This window comes from Monomorium pharaonis, chromosome 8, assembly GCF_013373865.1.
Source record: "Monomorium pharaonis isolate MP-MQ-018 chromosome 8, ASM1337386v2, whole genome shotgun sequence".
NCBI lineage: Eukaryota > Metazoa > Arthropoda > Insecta > Hymenoptera > Formicidae > Monomorium > Monomorium pharaonis.
The window spans coordinates 3,169,213-3,181,569 of NC_050474.1; the positions used below are offsets into that span (position 1 = coordinate 3,169,213).

Below are 12,357 nucleotides of genomic sequence, written 5' to 3' on the forward strand. Positions count from 1 at the left end.
ATTTATTTTTAGAGGAGCTAACGTAATATAATTAAACGCCAGTCGGTTCCGCAGAAATCGCGAGTCGTGCGGCTTTTGAAGATACGCAGTAAACCGGAACGTTGAGTAAAAAGTATACGGGAAAATTGGGGGTTCTTTCAAGTCGCCGCTGTGCGGATCATCGAATTATTCGCGTCTAATTTAATTTTACCGTGCGCGAACGTTAATTAAATGTTTCCTCGTAGTATCTGGGTCACTGGGACCAATCGTCAACCAAATGTGCAAAGTCCGACACTCTCCCGCACGTATGTCTCCATATCACGGCGAAGTTTGCGGTCGTTTAAACCGAAAACACCTGCCGGTCCACCGATCGGCCGGTAGAGGATTTCCTTTGATCGTTCGACATCGGCGCATGTGAATTTACGACGGAAAACCGCGGATGGACAACGTGCACGCGGTTGGAATTGCTCAATTATCCCCGGCGCGGCAATCCCGCTCTCCGGCCGGAAGCATGCAGAAGTCTCTCGATGGAACGTGGCGGGTTTACCTTTGTAAATTGGCGCAAAAAAGGGAGAGCACGATCGCGACGACAGCCGCCGTGGACGTGCCTCGTCGTTTTGCTCGTCGGGGGCTGCTGCGCCGTCCGTCGCTGCGAGCTACCGCGAAATTAAGGTGCACGCATCGCTCGTTCTCGTTTGACGTTACGGGGCACGTAAGACTCGAGCTCCTTGTCGAAGCATACTTGTAAAGTAACGAATTAATCTTTTCGCCTATATTAATTCTACGTTGTACTGCTGTAGATTTTTTTTTTTTTTTTTTTCCGTGGAATACATGCCGTATTTGTGAAGTTATCTATACAGCACAGACCTTCTAAAGAAGCGTCTTAAGGACGCCCTTTGGATAAAGTGTGCACTGTGTGTTGGCACTTGCATAGTATTCCTCTGTTCGTATGTTGATCAAACGATTTGCAAAATTATTTGGAAGCCTTTTCTCCTCCGTTGCATTTTACCCTCCGTATAAATAAATTCTCCGACTGTTATTGCATCGGTGTTCTGTTGACGATAAGTCTTTACTGAAGTCTGTGAAGGCGGACGATTGGCGCCTAGCGGGCGGCGATTTCCGAGGTCAGTTCTGTGAATGTTGATTCGTGAAGCTTTTGACACGAGTGAAATAAGACGAAAGCTGGTTCGCATTGCCAAGGTCAATCTAATCTTGGCTTTGTGTAGGTGAGGGGAATCACCGACGTCGCGGTGCACGCAGATACGTCGGTCATTAATAACGTTGGAGCACCTACGATAGAATGCAATCCGCAGTAATTCTCGGAAGCGGAGTACTTAAACAATCTTTGAAGAGTTTGGCAACGTCCACCGGTGAGAATCAACATTGTGGTCGGGAATTCTAATTCACAGACTGTTCTTTAATTGCGAACTTATGCAAATTAAATCTCACAATGATTAATCCAATAAATTAATTTAATAATAAAATGTGTAGAAATAATTATTTGTTACAGATTGTTGAATATTATTTATTATGAAGTACGATTTATTATAAAATATGTCACTGTGACAATAATAATTTTATAAACGTAACATGAAATGAATGTTCACTTGAATATGAAACTTTAATCTTAATGTATTAAATAAGACATTCGCGAAACAAAATGATTTTTGACACCGTTATAACTATAGCAAACAGGTGTCTCACGTCGTTTCGTGCAACGTGACGGCTGTCGTCAGCCGCGAATTCGAAATGATGTTTCAAGGCAAGTCTATCTTCAGCCGATGCCCCTCGTGAAAGTTAATCTTGAGTTCGGCAACGCAAAACGAACAATTTAGAATGAACTAGCCCGCGTCCCACGTGAATTACGTGAATGATGAGCAAATCTAATGCTCCATCCCGCTGATCTTATTACACTTTGTCGACATACAGACAGTAAAGCGATCGATTCGTGATCTTCGCTGGACATGACGACTATTGTGCAGTCTGACGTTAACAAAATTGATTTTAGTGGAAAACACGAAAAAGCCTGCCAGAAATATATCTTTCGCTGTCTTCGTCGTCATCATAAATCACTCTTTATTACAGTCTCTTATTTTTGGTACAACACTTCGGAAACGCGTTCTATTTTATCGAAACAAATTGTTGGCAGAAGACACGTACTTAAAGAAAAAAAAAATTTATATTAGCAACTAAAAGTTTTGAGGACAAATGGCGTCTCAACTATGTGCTATAAATTATAATTGCCAAAACTATTTCGTTTTTCTCTCGGTGCAGGGATCTTATAATTCTACGCTGCTCACCTTCGATCGATCGAATGAGAACGCACATCGCGATGTAACGAACTCTAGCAAATAATGATAGCGCTGTAAATTAGCGGAGATCACCGAGTATCCAATTTTGCGTCCGACGAGAATTACAATTAGAATCACCGTACGTATCCGGAAAGGTACGGAGGACGATCATCGGCGATTGCCGAGATCGCCGATAGATCTGCGAGGGTTCTTCGGGTACAGTTACCGAAGTCCCTCGCGTCGCGTGCTCTTCCCCGGGTGTTTCATGCAAACGGAATGGCGTGTTCGTTTGCGAGAGGGAAAAAGCATCGGTAGATCAGGCTCTCGTGTGCGACCGTACGTGGCTCGCCAAGTCGGGCCCTCGGCTCGATCTTAATCTCCACTGTAGTAACGTCGATCGAGAACTCGACGGTTGACTTTATGGCTTCCAGCTTTCGCGACGGCATCGAATGCATACGAAAGCGTTCTTTCATTCGTTCCGTGATTTCTTGGAAAGCGAGTTACATCCGCGCTTCGAAGTCGATCTGTCCCTGCACCAGCATCGTAACGCAATGATACTCGATCGATCGAATTTGTAGCAATTTACCGTGTGTCATCAAAGGCGATTTTTTTAAGGATGATCGGTAGCAAATCAATCTTAGCATAAAGTGACTTATATTATTGTAAACGTAATTTTTGAACTTTGTAGATTTGAATATTTTGATATTTGAATTTTATTATTGGTTTTAATTGATTAAAATTAAATTAATGAAATGTTTCTGATAATTATTAATAGATTTTACGTATTATTTATGTATAATATGTTTTAAGAATGTCGGACATGGCTGTACAACTAGATAGCTTAACCTGCGACATTTTAATGTCCGCCGCATATTTCAGTATCACAGCATATTTTAATGCTTACTCACACTTGAAATCTTACGACAGTTTAGTTTTCAATTAATATTTTTGTAACAATTTTTTTACATTTTAGCATTTTATTTAAATTTTTCGTTATAATATTTCTTCAGTTAAAAGTTAAATTTTAGTTCGTAAGCATATTTTTTAGTTTTTAACTTGTATATGAAAAAAACTACATAATGAATGGAGTTAAATTTTTGTAAGGACAGACAATAATATTCATATCATAATATGTATGCTGAAATATTTTAAAAAGTAACGTAACGTGATATATCCGTCATTTAATACATCCATCACATGATGCTGTGAAAGAAACTTTAACTTAAACATTTACTTTCTTAGAAATTGCGGTCAATTGGTTAGCAATTTTAATGTCGCTTTAAATGATATGCTATCTAATTTTTATAAACAGATTAAAGCATTTTGATCTTTCGACTTCTTCTTAATGTAATTCTTTTCGAACTAGAATAACAACTAGGAATACAATCAATTGCTGTAATTTTGTATTGTTTTGAACGTACGTTTGTTATAACTTTAATGTGTTTATGTATTAAAATTCAACGTGAATTATATGCGCTACCGTTACACGTTGTGCCAGCAATCGTTAAATAATTTTCTTTTATTGTCACGATTGCGCAATCTCTTCATTATGTCGTGATTAGAGACATAACAAATTTCTTACAATTAAAAAAAATCTTGCTATTTATCCGCTTCAATTGTAGAGGAACTTGAGAAATCAATTTTCTTCACAACACAATTATTACTCACCGTATTAGTGACATCCGCTTGCATAGTCGAATCGTCCTCGATTCCAGCTTTGACGAGATCGTCCTCCTTTTCGTTATCCGGGCTGTTCAGGTACTCGTCGTAATCCTGCTCGAGGCTTTTAGTCTTAGCCTGGGCATCGACGGTTTTTCCCTCCTGCCGATCGTGGCCCTTGACCACCGATCCGTCGACCGTGTTCTTCGAAGGCTTATGTGCAGTGGATTTGATGGTCGAGTTCTCCGCAGTATTTATGAAATAATTGGACGTGGTATTAACCGAATGAGGCGTGCTCGTAAGAAGGTCCACCGGTCTAGAGACGTTTTTCGACTCGTACTTGAGATTCTTGTAACCGTCGCGCTTCACGTGCTTATTCGATTCAATATTCCGATAATCTCTCTTGACAGTACTCTTCGGAGTGGTCGGATCGTTAGACGTGAGTCTTCTAATGATATCGTCATAGGTTTTTAAGGATGGCTTAGTCTCACTTTTGTGAAAATCGTTATCAAATTCTTCCTCCTCGTTGTCCTCATTGCCGTCGTCATCGATGTCCTTCCAGACATCGTCCTCGTCCTCATCTTTGTCGTCCTCCTCGAGGCCGCCATGATCCTCGTAATCCTCGTCCTCCTCCGCCTTTCGGTTGTCCTTTTCCTTTGGCAAATTATATTTTGAGTCCGAGGAGTTCGATCTTTTCTTCCAGTCGTCCGTCCATCTCGTTACATCGCCATGATCGATGACGCCTTCGCGATCTTCTAAGCGATGTCTTCTCGCGCCGTGATAACCGTTCATCTTGTTTTTCCAGTCTCTCCTGAAGGACGTGTGTCGCCTAGAATTTCTCCATCGTTCACGATGTTTATCCGCTCCGCCGCTCTTTCCGTACCTATGCGGTCTCTCGTAATCATAATCTTCCTCCGTGTCGTCGTCGAAGTCTGACATGTCACGATTGCGCGAATATGCGACCCTGTGGTAACTTCTGCCGGGTTTATATCGATGATTCTTCATATTGTACCACGATGGGATCCTACGCCTGTCGTTACTTTCATCGTGCCAGCCGCTTGCGGCGTGATGTCTGTCGTAGTACCTAGACGGATAGTGCGATTCGAACATTCGGCTGTGATAACTCTTCTGCGCAGATCGATGATGCGACCTAGGATGATCGTAATACGATCGCGCCTCATAATCGTCCTCGTTGATCGGGTCCTCGGAGTCGTCATCGTATTCGTAGTCCGCTTCCTGCCAAGTTCTTCTGTCGAGCTCGTGATGGCCCCTTCGGTTCGAGGACTCATGCCTGTGCCTGTGTCGATGTCTCTCCTCCGTCGTCGTTGCATCCTCGCGTTGATGATACCGGCATTCGACTACGAAGAGGCCACAAGCCATCAGCAGGCCCAGTAACAGCAGCAGCCTCCTGTCGCACGTCATTTCGTCTCCGCAACACCGTTTTTTCAGGTCACCTTACATCATCACTAGCCACGTGACTACAACTTTCGCGCGGTCGTATCTGTCGATCACCTCTCGATGTCTCACCGGTCGCGTGTCCCTCAACGGCGCATCGAGCCGGCTCGATTGTCGAGTAGCAGCAACAGCACTCGTGATGATCGATATTACGTCGATCATTCCATCGATCGAACCGAAACAGCACCTGCGGCGCCGCGCTCTACCGAACTAGACTGTTTCTGCTGGTCAGCGAGCGATAATTCAATCTGGGACCCGTCAATTTTACCTGACCGCAGACTTGTTTCTATCTCTCTCTAAATTTAACCGCACATCACGACGATGTTGCGGGCAGGTTATAGTGACCACGTGGTGACCGCGGAACCTGAAACGGTAGGGCAATCCCCGAGCGCGAGCCCTTCTTTCGGCGCGGCTCCAGTGCAATCGCCGACTTGTGAGACCGCTGCAAAATCACGGGTATCGATCACTAATTACTTCGATCACTTGAATGTCACGGAAAATATCGGAATTTGTGCGCGAAGATAACTCGTGATAATCTCGTCTCACGTTACTTCGCTTTCCACAAGTTTTCTCAAACAAGTTCGTCTCGAACAAGAACTTATCCTCTTAATCCTTCAAAGACCGCTAAATGTCTGCGTGTTTGAGCTCTGTGAGCCGAGAGTCCCCGGTCAACCGGTCAGATCGTTTCGTTCATCAAAAAATTCAACAACTGGTTTTTTTTTTATTTACTAGATTTTTGTCTTGGGATACTTTTTGCAAAATGACATTTCCTAAACAGTCTTTTCAGGGTGCCATCCGATTTTGTTGATTTTCGAGCGCAATATCACGAATCTCTTCTCTTTCACCACCGGTTCCTTCGAAGAGGGTAGTAGGTAGGTAGCTATACCGGACACAGACGATTTGGAGGAGGACGCGACACGCCGAATCGTATCGCCGACAGAATGTCGCGGACGACTGAGGCCAGCCGGAGCAATGTTGCCGATTTCAAGACGAGAGTCAGGCGGGGAGTCGAGAGAGGGGATGACGCATACAATGATAACGCACGTGAGTGTGCACCCGCAAGCGTTCGAACCTTCGGCCAAGCTCGGTCTGCCTCGGCGTACCTCGGCTCCCTCGGCCCGCCGCCTGCTCGTCTGCTCGATAATTCTGCTAGATTTTTAAATTTTAAGATTTTCAAAAATTAAGTAAATTGAAGAGAAACGTAATATAGATGTATAATTCCATTGTAGGAAAATGCACAATGCGGTCCATATCTTTATATATAAATATAATTAATGTCACGGATCGCATTGTGTATTTTTTTACCATGGAATCATATCTATATTATGTTCCTCTTTAATTTGCTGAAATTTTGCCGTTTTGATATTTGAAATCTGAAAATTCGTAGAATGGCAAATAAGCAGGCTGAGACTGTCCAAAGATTCGACCATACATTTACGTGCATTGTCGTTGTATACGTTACCTCCCTCTACTCGATTTTCATCTGACTGTCGTCTCGAAATTGGCAACACTGCCCCTTGCACCGACCGTGATGCCTCGTCGCTTTCTTCGCCTTTACCTTCGCAAGAAACCTTCGCACACGGAGTTTCACGGACTCCGCGATGATGCACCGTAAAAACAATAGGCATCAGCATGAGTAGAAAAGAGAGGGGGTGAGGGAGCGACCGCGGATCCAATGGGCCGCATCTCCGCCGGATATACTTTGAGGGGGTGCGAGAGAGATGTACACTTTAAAAGCCATCACTTCCGATTACTCGAGGAAATCGTTGTTTTTTTGATGACGGAATGTAAAGTAGCAAAGGTATTTGATTCGAAAATAAATCTCTCCGAAAGTAGTTTTCTTTATTAACAGTAAGCACACAGATAAATTGAGACTCACTTGACTGTTCTATTTACCGTAAGACAGATTTAATACAAAGTACGACAGCTAAGAAGGAAATAATACTTACAACTTGTCACGCTTTGCCAAGCGTGGTTGGAGAACTGTGAACACAGGTGTGGTCACGCATCAGAATGTAAATGGCATGTATAAATGGCGTAAGAGGCTAACTGATATTTAGATCTAAGTGTATTTTTTGAATGTAGAGATCATTGCGCTTTGGTAGCGTAACTTTATGTTGCGCTGTTCGCTAAAGTTGGAAAAATCGAAGGTATAGATCGATGTGGCGGGACTTTGTGGTCCTTGGTGTCACGCGTTTGTCGAAACCGGTTTTCAATTTATTTCGAATAGACACGACATTATCCGCATTAGACTCTCGTGGAGATTGCTTCTTGTCCACGATAAAAGGCATTAAATTGATTTAATATCACGATCAAATGAAACTTGTAGTACGCGTGTCGTTCTATCTGAATGTATCTTAATCACATGCTACTATGTGAGGCGGATTTAGATAGGAATAATAATATTTGTCTTCTAGTACAACCTTATTGAGGAAATAGAAGCACCGATTGATTTTTAAATGCTTTTCATTAAATCACGATAATGCTGAGATACGCAGACCGAAATTTAGCGAATGACTATATAGCGAATTGAAAATGTTTTGCATTGACTTTTGATAAAAATCATTATTTTATTTATACATAATATATTACGATAGAAAATAAATGAAATAACATTTGTAAGCAAATGTTACTCATTTTAAGAGTTGAACATGTTAAGAATTGAAACAAATGTTTCCAAGAAGAAACTACAAATTCAAATGACGAGAAGTGCAAGAGGATATATGGCCAGATTTAGAATTAATGGATGATCGATGTTAAAAACGTGCTATCGGGGACCACCATCCGTCTTGCGCTTTTGCGCAAAAGTCATTTTTTTGCAGGCGATTATCCAGAGTCGCCAATGCTTTTAGCCGAAGGTGGGTAGGTATCAGGCGAGCGACGCTGAGAGGAGGGATTTTAATACCTCGCGGGAAATCTCCTCCCTCCGATCTTCGCCGTCCGCTTCCACGCATAATGCCCGTAACGTGCGCGTCTCTTGATTTTACGATCGTCCAGGTCGAACGACACAGTCGACCGGCTGGCCTTTTCGCCAGACGTCGTCCCATTCACTTTCGCGTCGCCATTCAGTGATGGGATTCGGAGTAGAACGGTGCCGCGAAAGCCGAACCGAGAGGAGAGGAAGAGAGGTACCTGATAAAAAGGAGAGTAAGGGAAGTCCTGCGTGATGTGCCGAGGGGGAGAGGGTGGTGGACAGAGAATGCGAGAGAGAATGCGAAAAGGAGGAAGACACCGATCGTTAATGCCGATCTTGTAACCGGTACAACGAGGACTGGTTTTTCGTCGCGCATGGAGGTCGGCGCAGGTGCTTTTTGTCGTCCCTTTAAGCCGGCCGCCGTGCTTACAGTGATAAATAAACACGGCGAATCCGCCTTCCTCATCCCTCGCGGCTGTCACGCTGCTACGGTCCGCGCGTTCCGATCGATCGATCTGTAACGCGCGATCTGTCGCGAAGAAATGTCGCCGGGCATGCCAACCGGCGGACCTTTCCCGGCGTGCCAGGAAGCTGGAAAGGGGAAGCGATGCGTGTTCTCCCGCATCGTGGAAACGTTTTTGATGCCGGGTCTCCGTCAGGAAGTAGAGTCACCCAATTGATTTTCGCAATCTACACGTTTTGCGCCGCACGAGAGGTCGGTGAAAGCGAGACGACATTTTTAAATCAAGTCTATTAAATTCTCTCTCCCTCTCTCTCTCTCTCTCTCTCTCTCTGAGAGACGCACGATGCGTGATCGTTGACGCGTCGACGAGAATCAGGATTTGTACTTAACAATCTGCATTATCTTGCGAAACGTCGGATGCACGTAAGGATCGAAATTGCTCTCACGTCGATGCGCGATCATTATGAAATATTTCGCGCCAGACTCATCTTTTTCTAAATGTCGGGAGTGAGCTGTGATGTAATCGCGTTGGCGGCCGCGGAGGCGGAAAAATTGATTTTACAACGCGGATTCTATCGGTCATGGCGGGCACAGCGTTTAGCGTCGGCGACGGTGCATTTCTCTAATTATTTCGCTTTCACGCCCCGTCGGCGCTCGTTTGCGTTAATTTGTATATACACTTGTCGACGCTCGCGAGGGCCGAACAAACGGGCGCTCGTTAACGCTGACTCGTTAAAACGGGCGATTAAATCGCGTCCGTGCGTCGGAATTCGCGCGGAACGCGTGTAATCGCGCGCCGGGCAGATTAACGAGGTGAGAGGTCCGGTCTGGTTAAATAAATGGCCTCGCGAGGAGATAAATTCCCTTTTTTAAGAATCTCACATACGCGTGCCATTTCGGAGGCGCGTCGCGCGGCCTCTCGCCGCGTGGGTGACGAGACGAATGACCGCCCTCGTGATCGTAAAGTGTAACGGTAAATGCTCTTTATGTTTTACTATTTGCTTTTTATCGCAGATAAAATTTACATCGCGTAGAGCATTTGCGCGTTACGCACGACGATAAACGCGTTGCGCTTTGCAAGTACTTCGTTCCGACCCGGGTGATCGTCCTAAAGATAAAGAACGTTCACAGGGAGCACGTGGTGAGTTTCATCAAGATTTTCGTGAACACGAAACGAGATTAGTCACGCGGATTGGAGCGTGAGTTTCGTGCCAGACGAGCGTCGGACGCCGAGGTACCGATTTGTTCTACTTACAGAACATTAGCGCGGATCCTTGTAGTCTCGAATGCACGGGTAGTTTTTCATACGTCATCGACTTATAGTTATAATCTGTGTCGCCGTTTGTACCGACGTTATCTCGTTCGTCCCGTTGATTTCTCATGCACGAATATTTTTTACGTTTTCACAGCTGGTATCCGTGACTAGAAATAATTACGGATTACTTGAATTGAATTAAAGTGTGACTAATGATTATGAATATAAAAATTTAATAAAATTTAAACCAATTTAAAAAATCGAAAAATATTGCTTGCTTCATAGAAAAAAAGAATTTAATAATAATCATATATTGGTGAAATAATTTCAATTAAATGTGATTAATATAATCAAATATTTAGTAATTATATTAATAACACAGTGAAACATAATAACTGCAGAATGTATATTCTACATAATAATATAGAATTTTGGAGCTGGTATTTCGAAAAAGACAAGATGAAAATTGAAACGAAGAAATTTATTATAAGCTGAAAAGAATGTGATTGAATTCTTTCAACTCGTATAACAGTCTGACGTTCCGTTCTCTCGAATATTACTTGTAATCTATTAACCGTTTACTGTCTTTTATTGATTTTATTAATAATCTACTCTAATAATTATCTAATAATTATCTAATCTAATTGAAATTATAATATTCCGATCATATTCAGCTGAAGTTTCTATAATATAGTATAATAATAATCAATCAATTACTAAATGGTTTTAGTATATTAAATATTGCTATGTATTAAATATTATTGCTTTGATTATATTAATCGAACATGTAATTAAATTATTCCGTCAACATTTAGTAACTATGATTTAGCCTTGATTATTATTTATTTTTTGTCAATTTTTTACGTATACAAAATTTAAATAAAACGTTGAATTCTATGTATTTTTCTTTTTCGAAACTCTTTTATCTGAAAGAGTGATAAGCCATCTATCTACAAATCTTATGTCTTCTTAAGACAGATGCTCGTATTTTATCAGTATTGATTATCAAGGCTATCATACCACTCGTGTGACATATGCTTTTCTCGACTTTATAAAATCAATACGTCGGAACATTAATCTCCCATTAGATTATTTGAACATGAACATTCCGTTCCATGGATGGGATAATTTATAATGTCGTGAATCATGAAATATAATCCTAAGAAATAAAACTTGCGGCAAAGCACAAAAAAAGATCTTGTTCCAGTACATCGATATTGTGAATTTACAAGCAAAAGATAATTCCCCGTAACTTCTCTATTGGCACATTGCACGGCTTACATACGTTTTTCAATTTCACGTTTTTCGTTCATTCAAGTTCATCCGGATTATCGTTGGAGATTATATTTTTTAGTCACTTTGGCATTTCGAGAAATCTCGTTTTCTATCTGCGATGGCCAATTGGATTTGCATATTTCGCTACACGAAAGAAGCGGTAGAAAACTTGCAGAAAGCTTTCCTTATTCTTTATATGACACGTAACACATTTAGATAGCTTCGACGTTCGTAAAAGCACGAGCAAGAACGGATTGTCGCGCGAGCGTCCCGAATAGATTTATCGTAAGTACTCTCAACTTTTAAAAACGAGAAAAGATAAGGATTTTATTATTAGTGTTCGTATAATATTTCTGTGATTTTATGCATTATCTAATTTTTCGAAACGCTGCTTTTAAAGTAATATTATAATATTAAATTGATTATTAAATTATTATGCTTTGCAATTCTTTAGAAAATTAGAAAAAATATATAAAATCGTATACGAAATACTAAGATTCTGCTATGACCGTCGTCGGCCTTTTCTTGATTTTAATTATGTTATATACATCGCGGTCTTATCCTAATTATTATTCTCTACTATCTTCAACAGAAAAATATATCACGCTAAAAGCAATCGAGAGAGAGAGTGAAGATGGGAGGGACCAGGTTTCGGGATTCTCGTTTTAAAGGAAAAAAAAGGGGAGAAAAAAAGGAACGTGGAACACCCGCCGTGGCTACAATCTTCGAGATGCATTTTCGTCTGATGGTCGCCGCTCTCTCGCACACGTAGAAAATCCCATTTTGCACGGCGCACCTGCTGAGTGGCCACGCGAGATGGGCGACGAAGAACGCGTGTCGAGTTGTCCGTTTGTGATAACCGGAATAGCTTCTTCTGTAATCCCAAGGCCGCCGACACTTCGTCGTGCGACCTTTGACACCTCGCGCTGACCGCGCTCAACCGGCGGGACATCTCCCGCGGTACTCTCGCGAATATTTCTCCTCTTTCACCATGTTCACCTTGAGAACGAAACGGCACACCACGTATCCCCGAGAAAGTATCCGTTCCGCGAGTCCGTTCCTCCCG

At 42.3% G+C, this 12,357-nt stretch overlaps 1 protein-coding gene across 1 annotated transcript in view; it reads right to left on the reverse strand.

Moving 5' to 3' along the window:
* Positions 1–6,365, reverse strand: part of LOC105832007 — an 82,692-nt gene extending 76,327 nt beyond the window's left edge. Inside the window, exon 1 of the mRNA XM_028190188.2 lies at positions 3,939–6,365. Coding sequence (XP_028045989.2) covers positions 3,939–5,351 — 1,413 coding nt within the window. The 5' untranslated portion in view covers positions 5,352–6,365. The remainder of the gene's footprint in view (positions 1–3,938) is intronic.
* Positions 6,366–12,357: the final 5,992 nt, after the last annotated feature.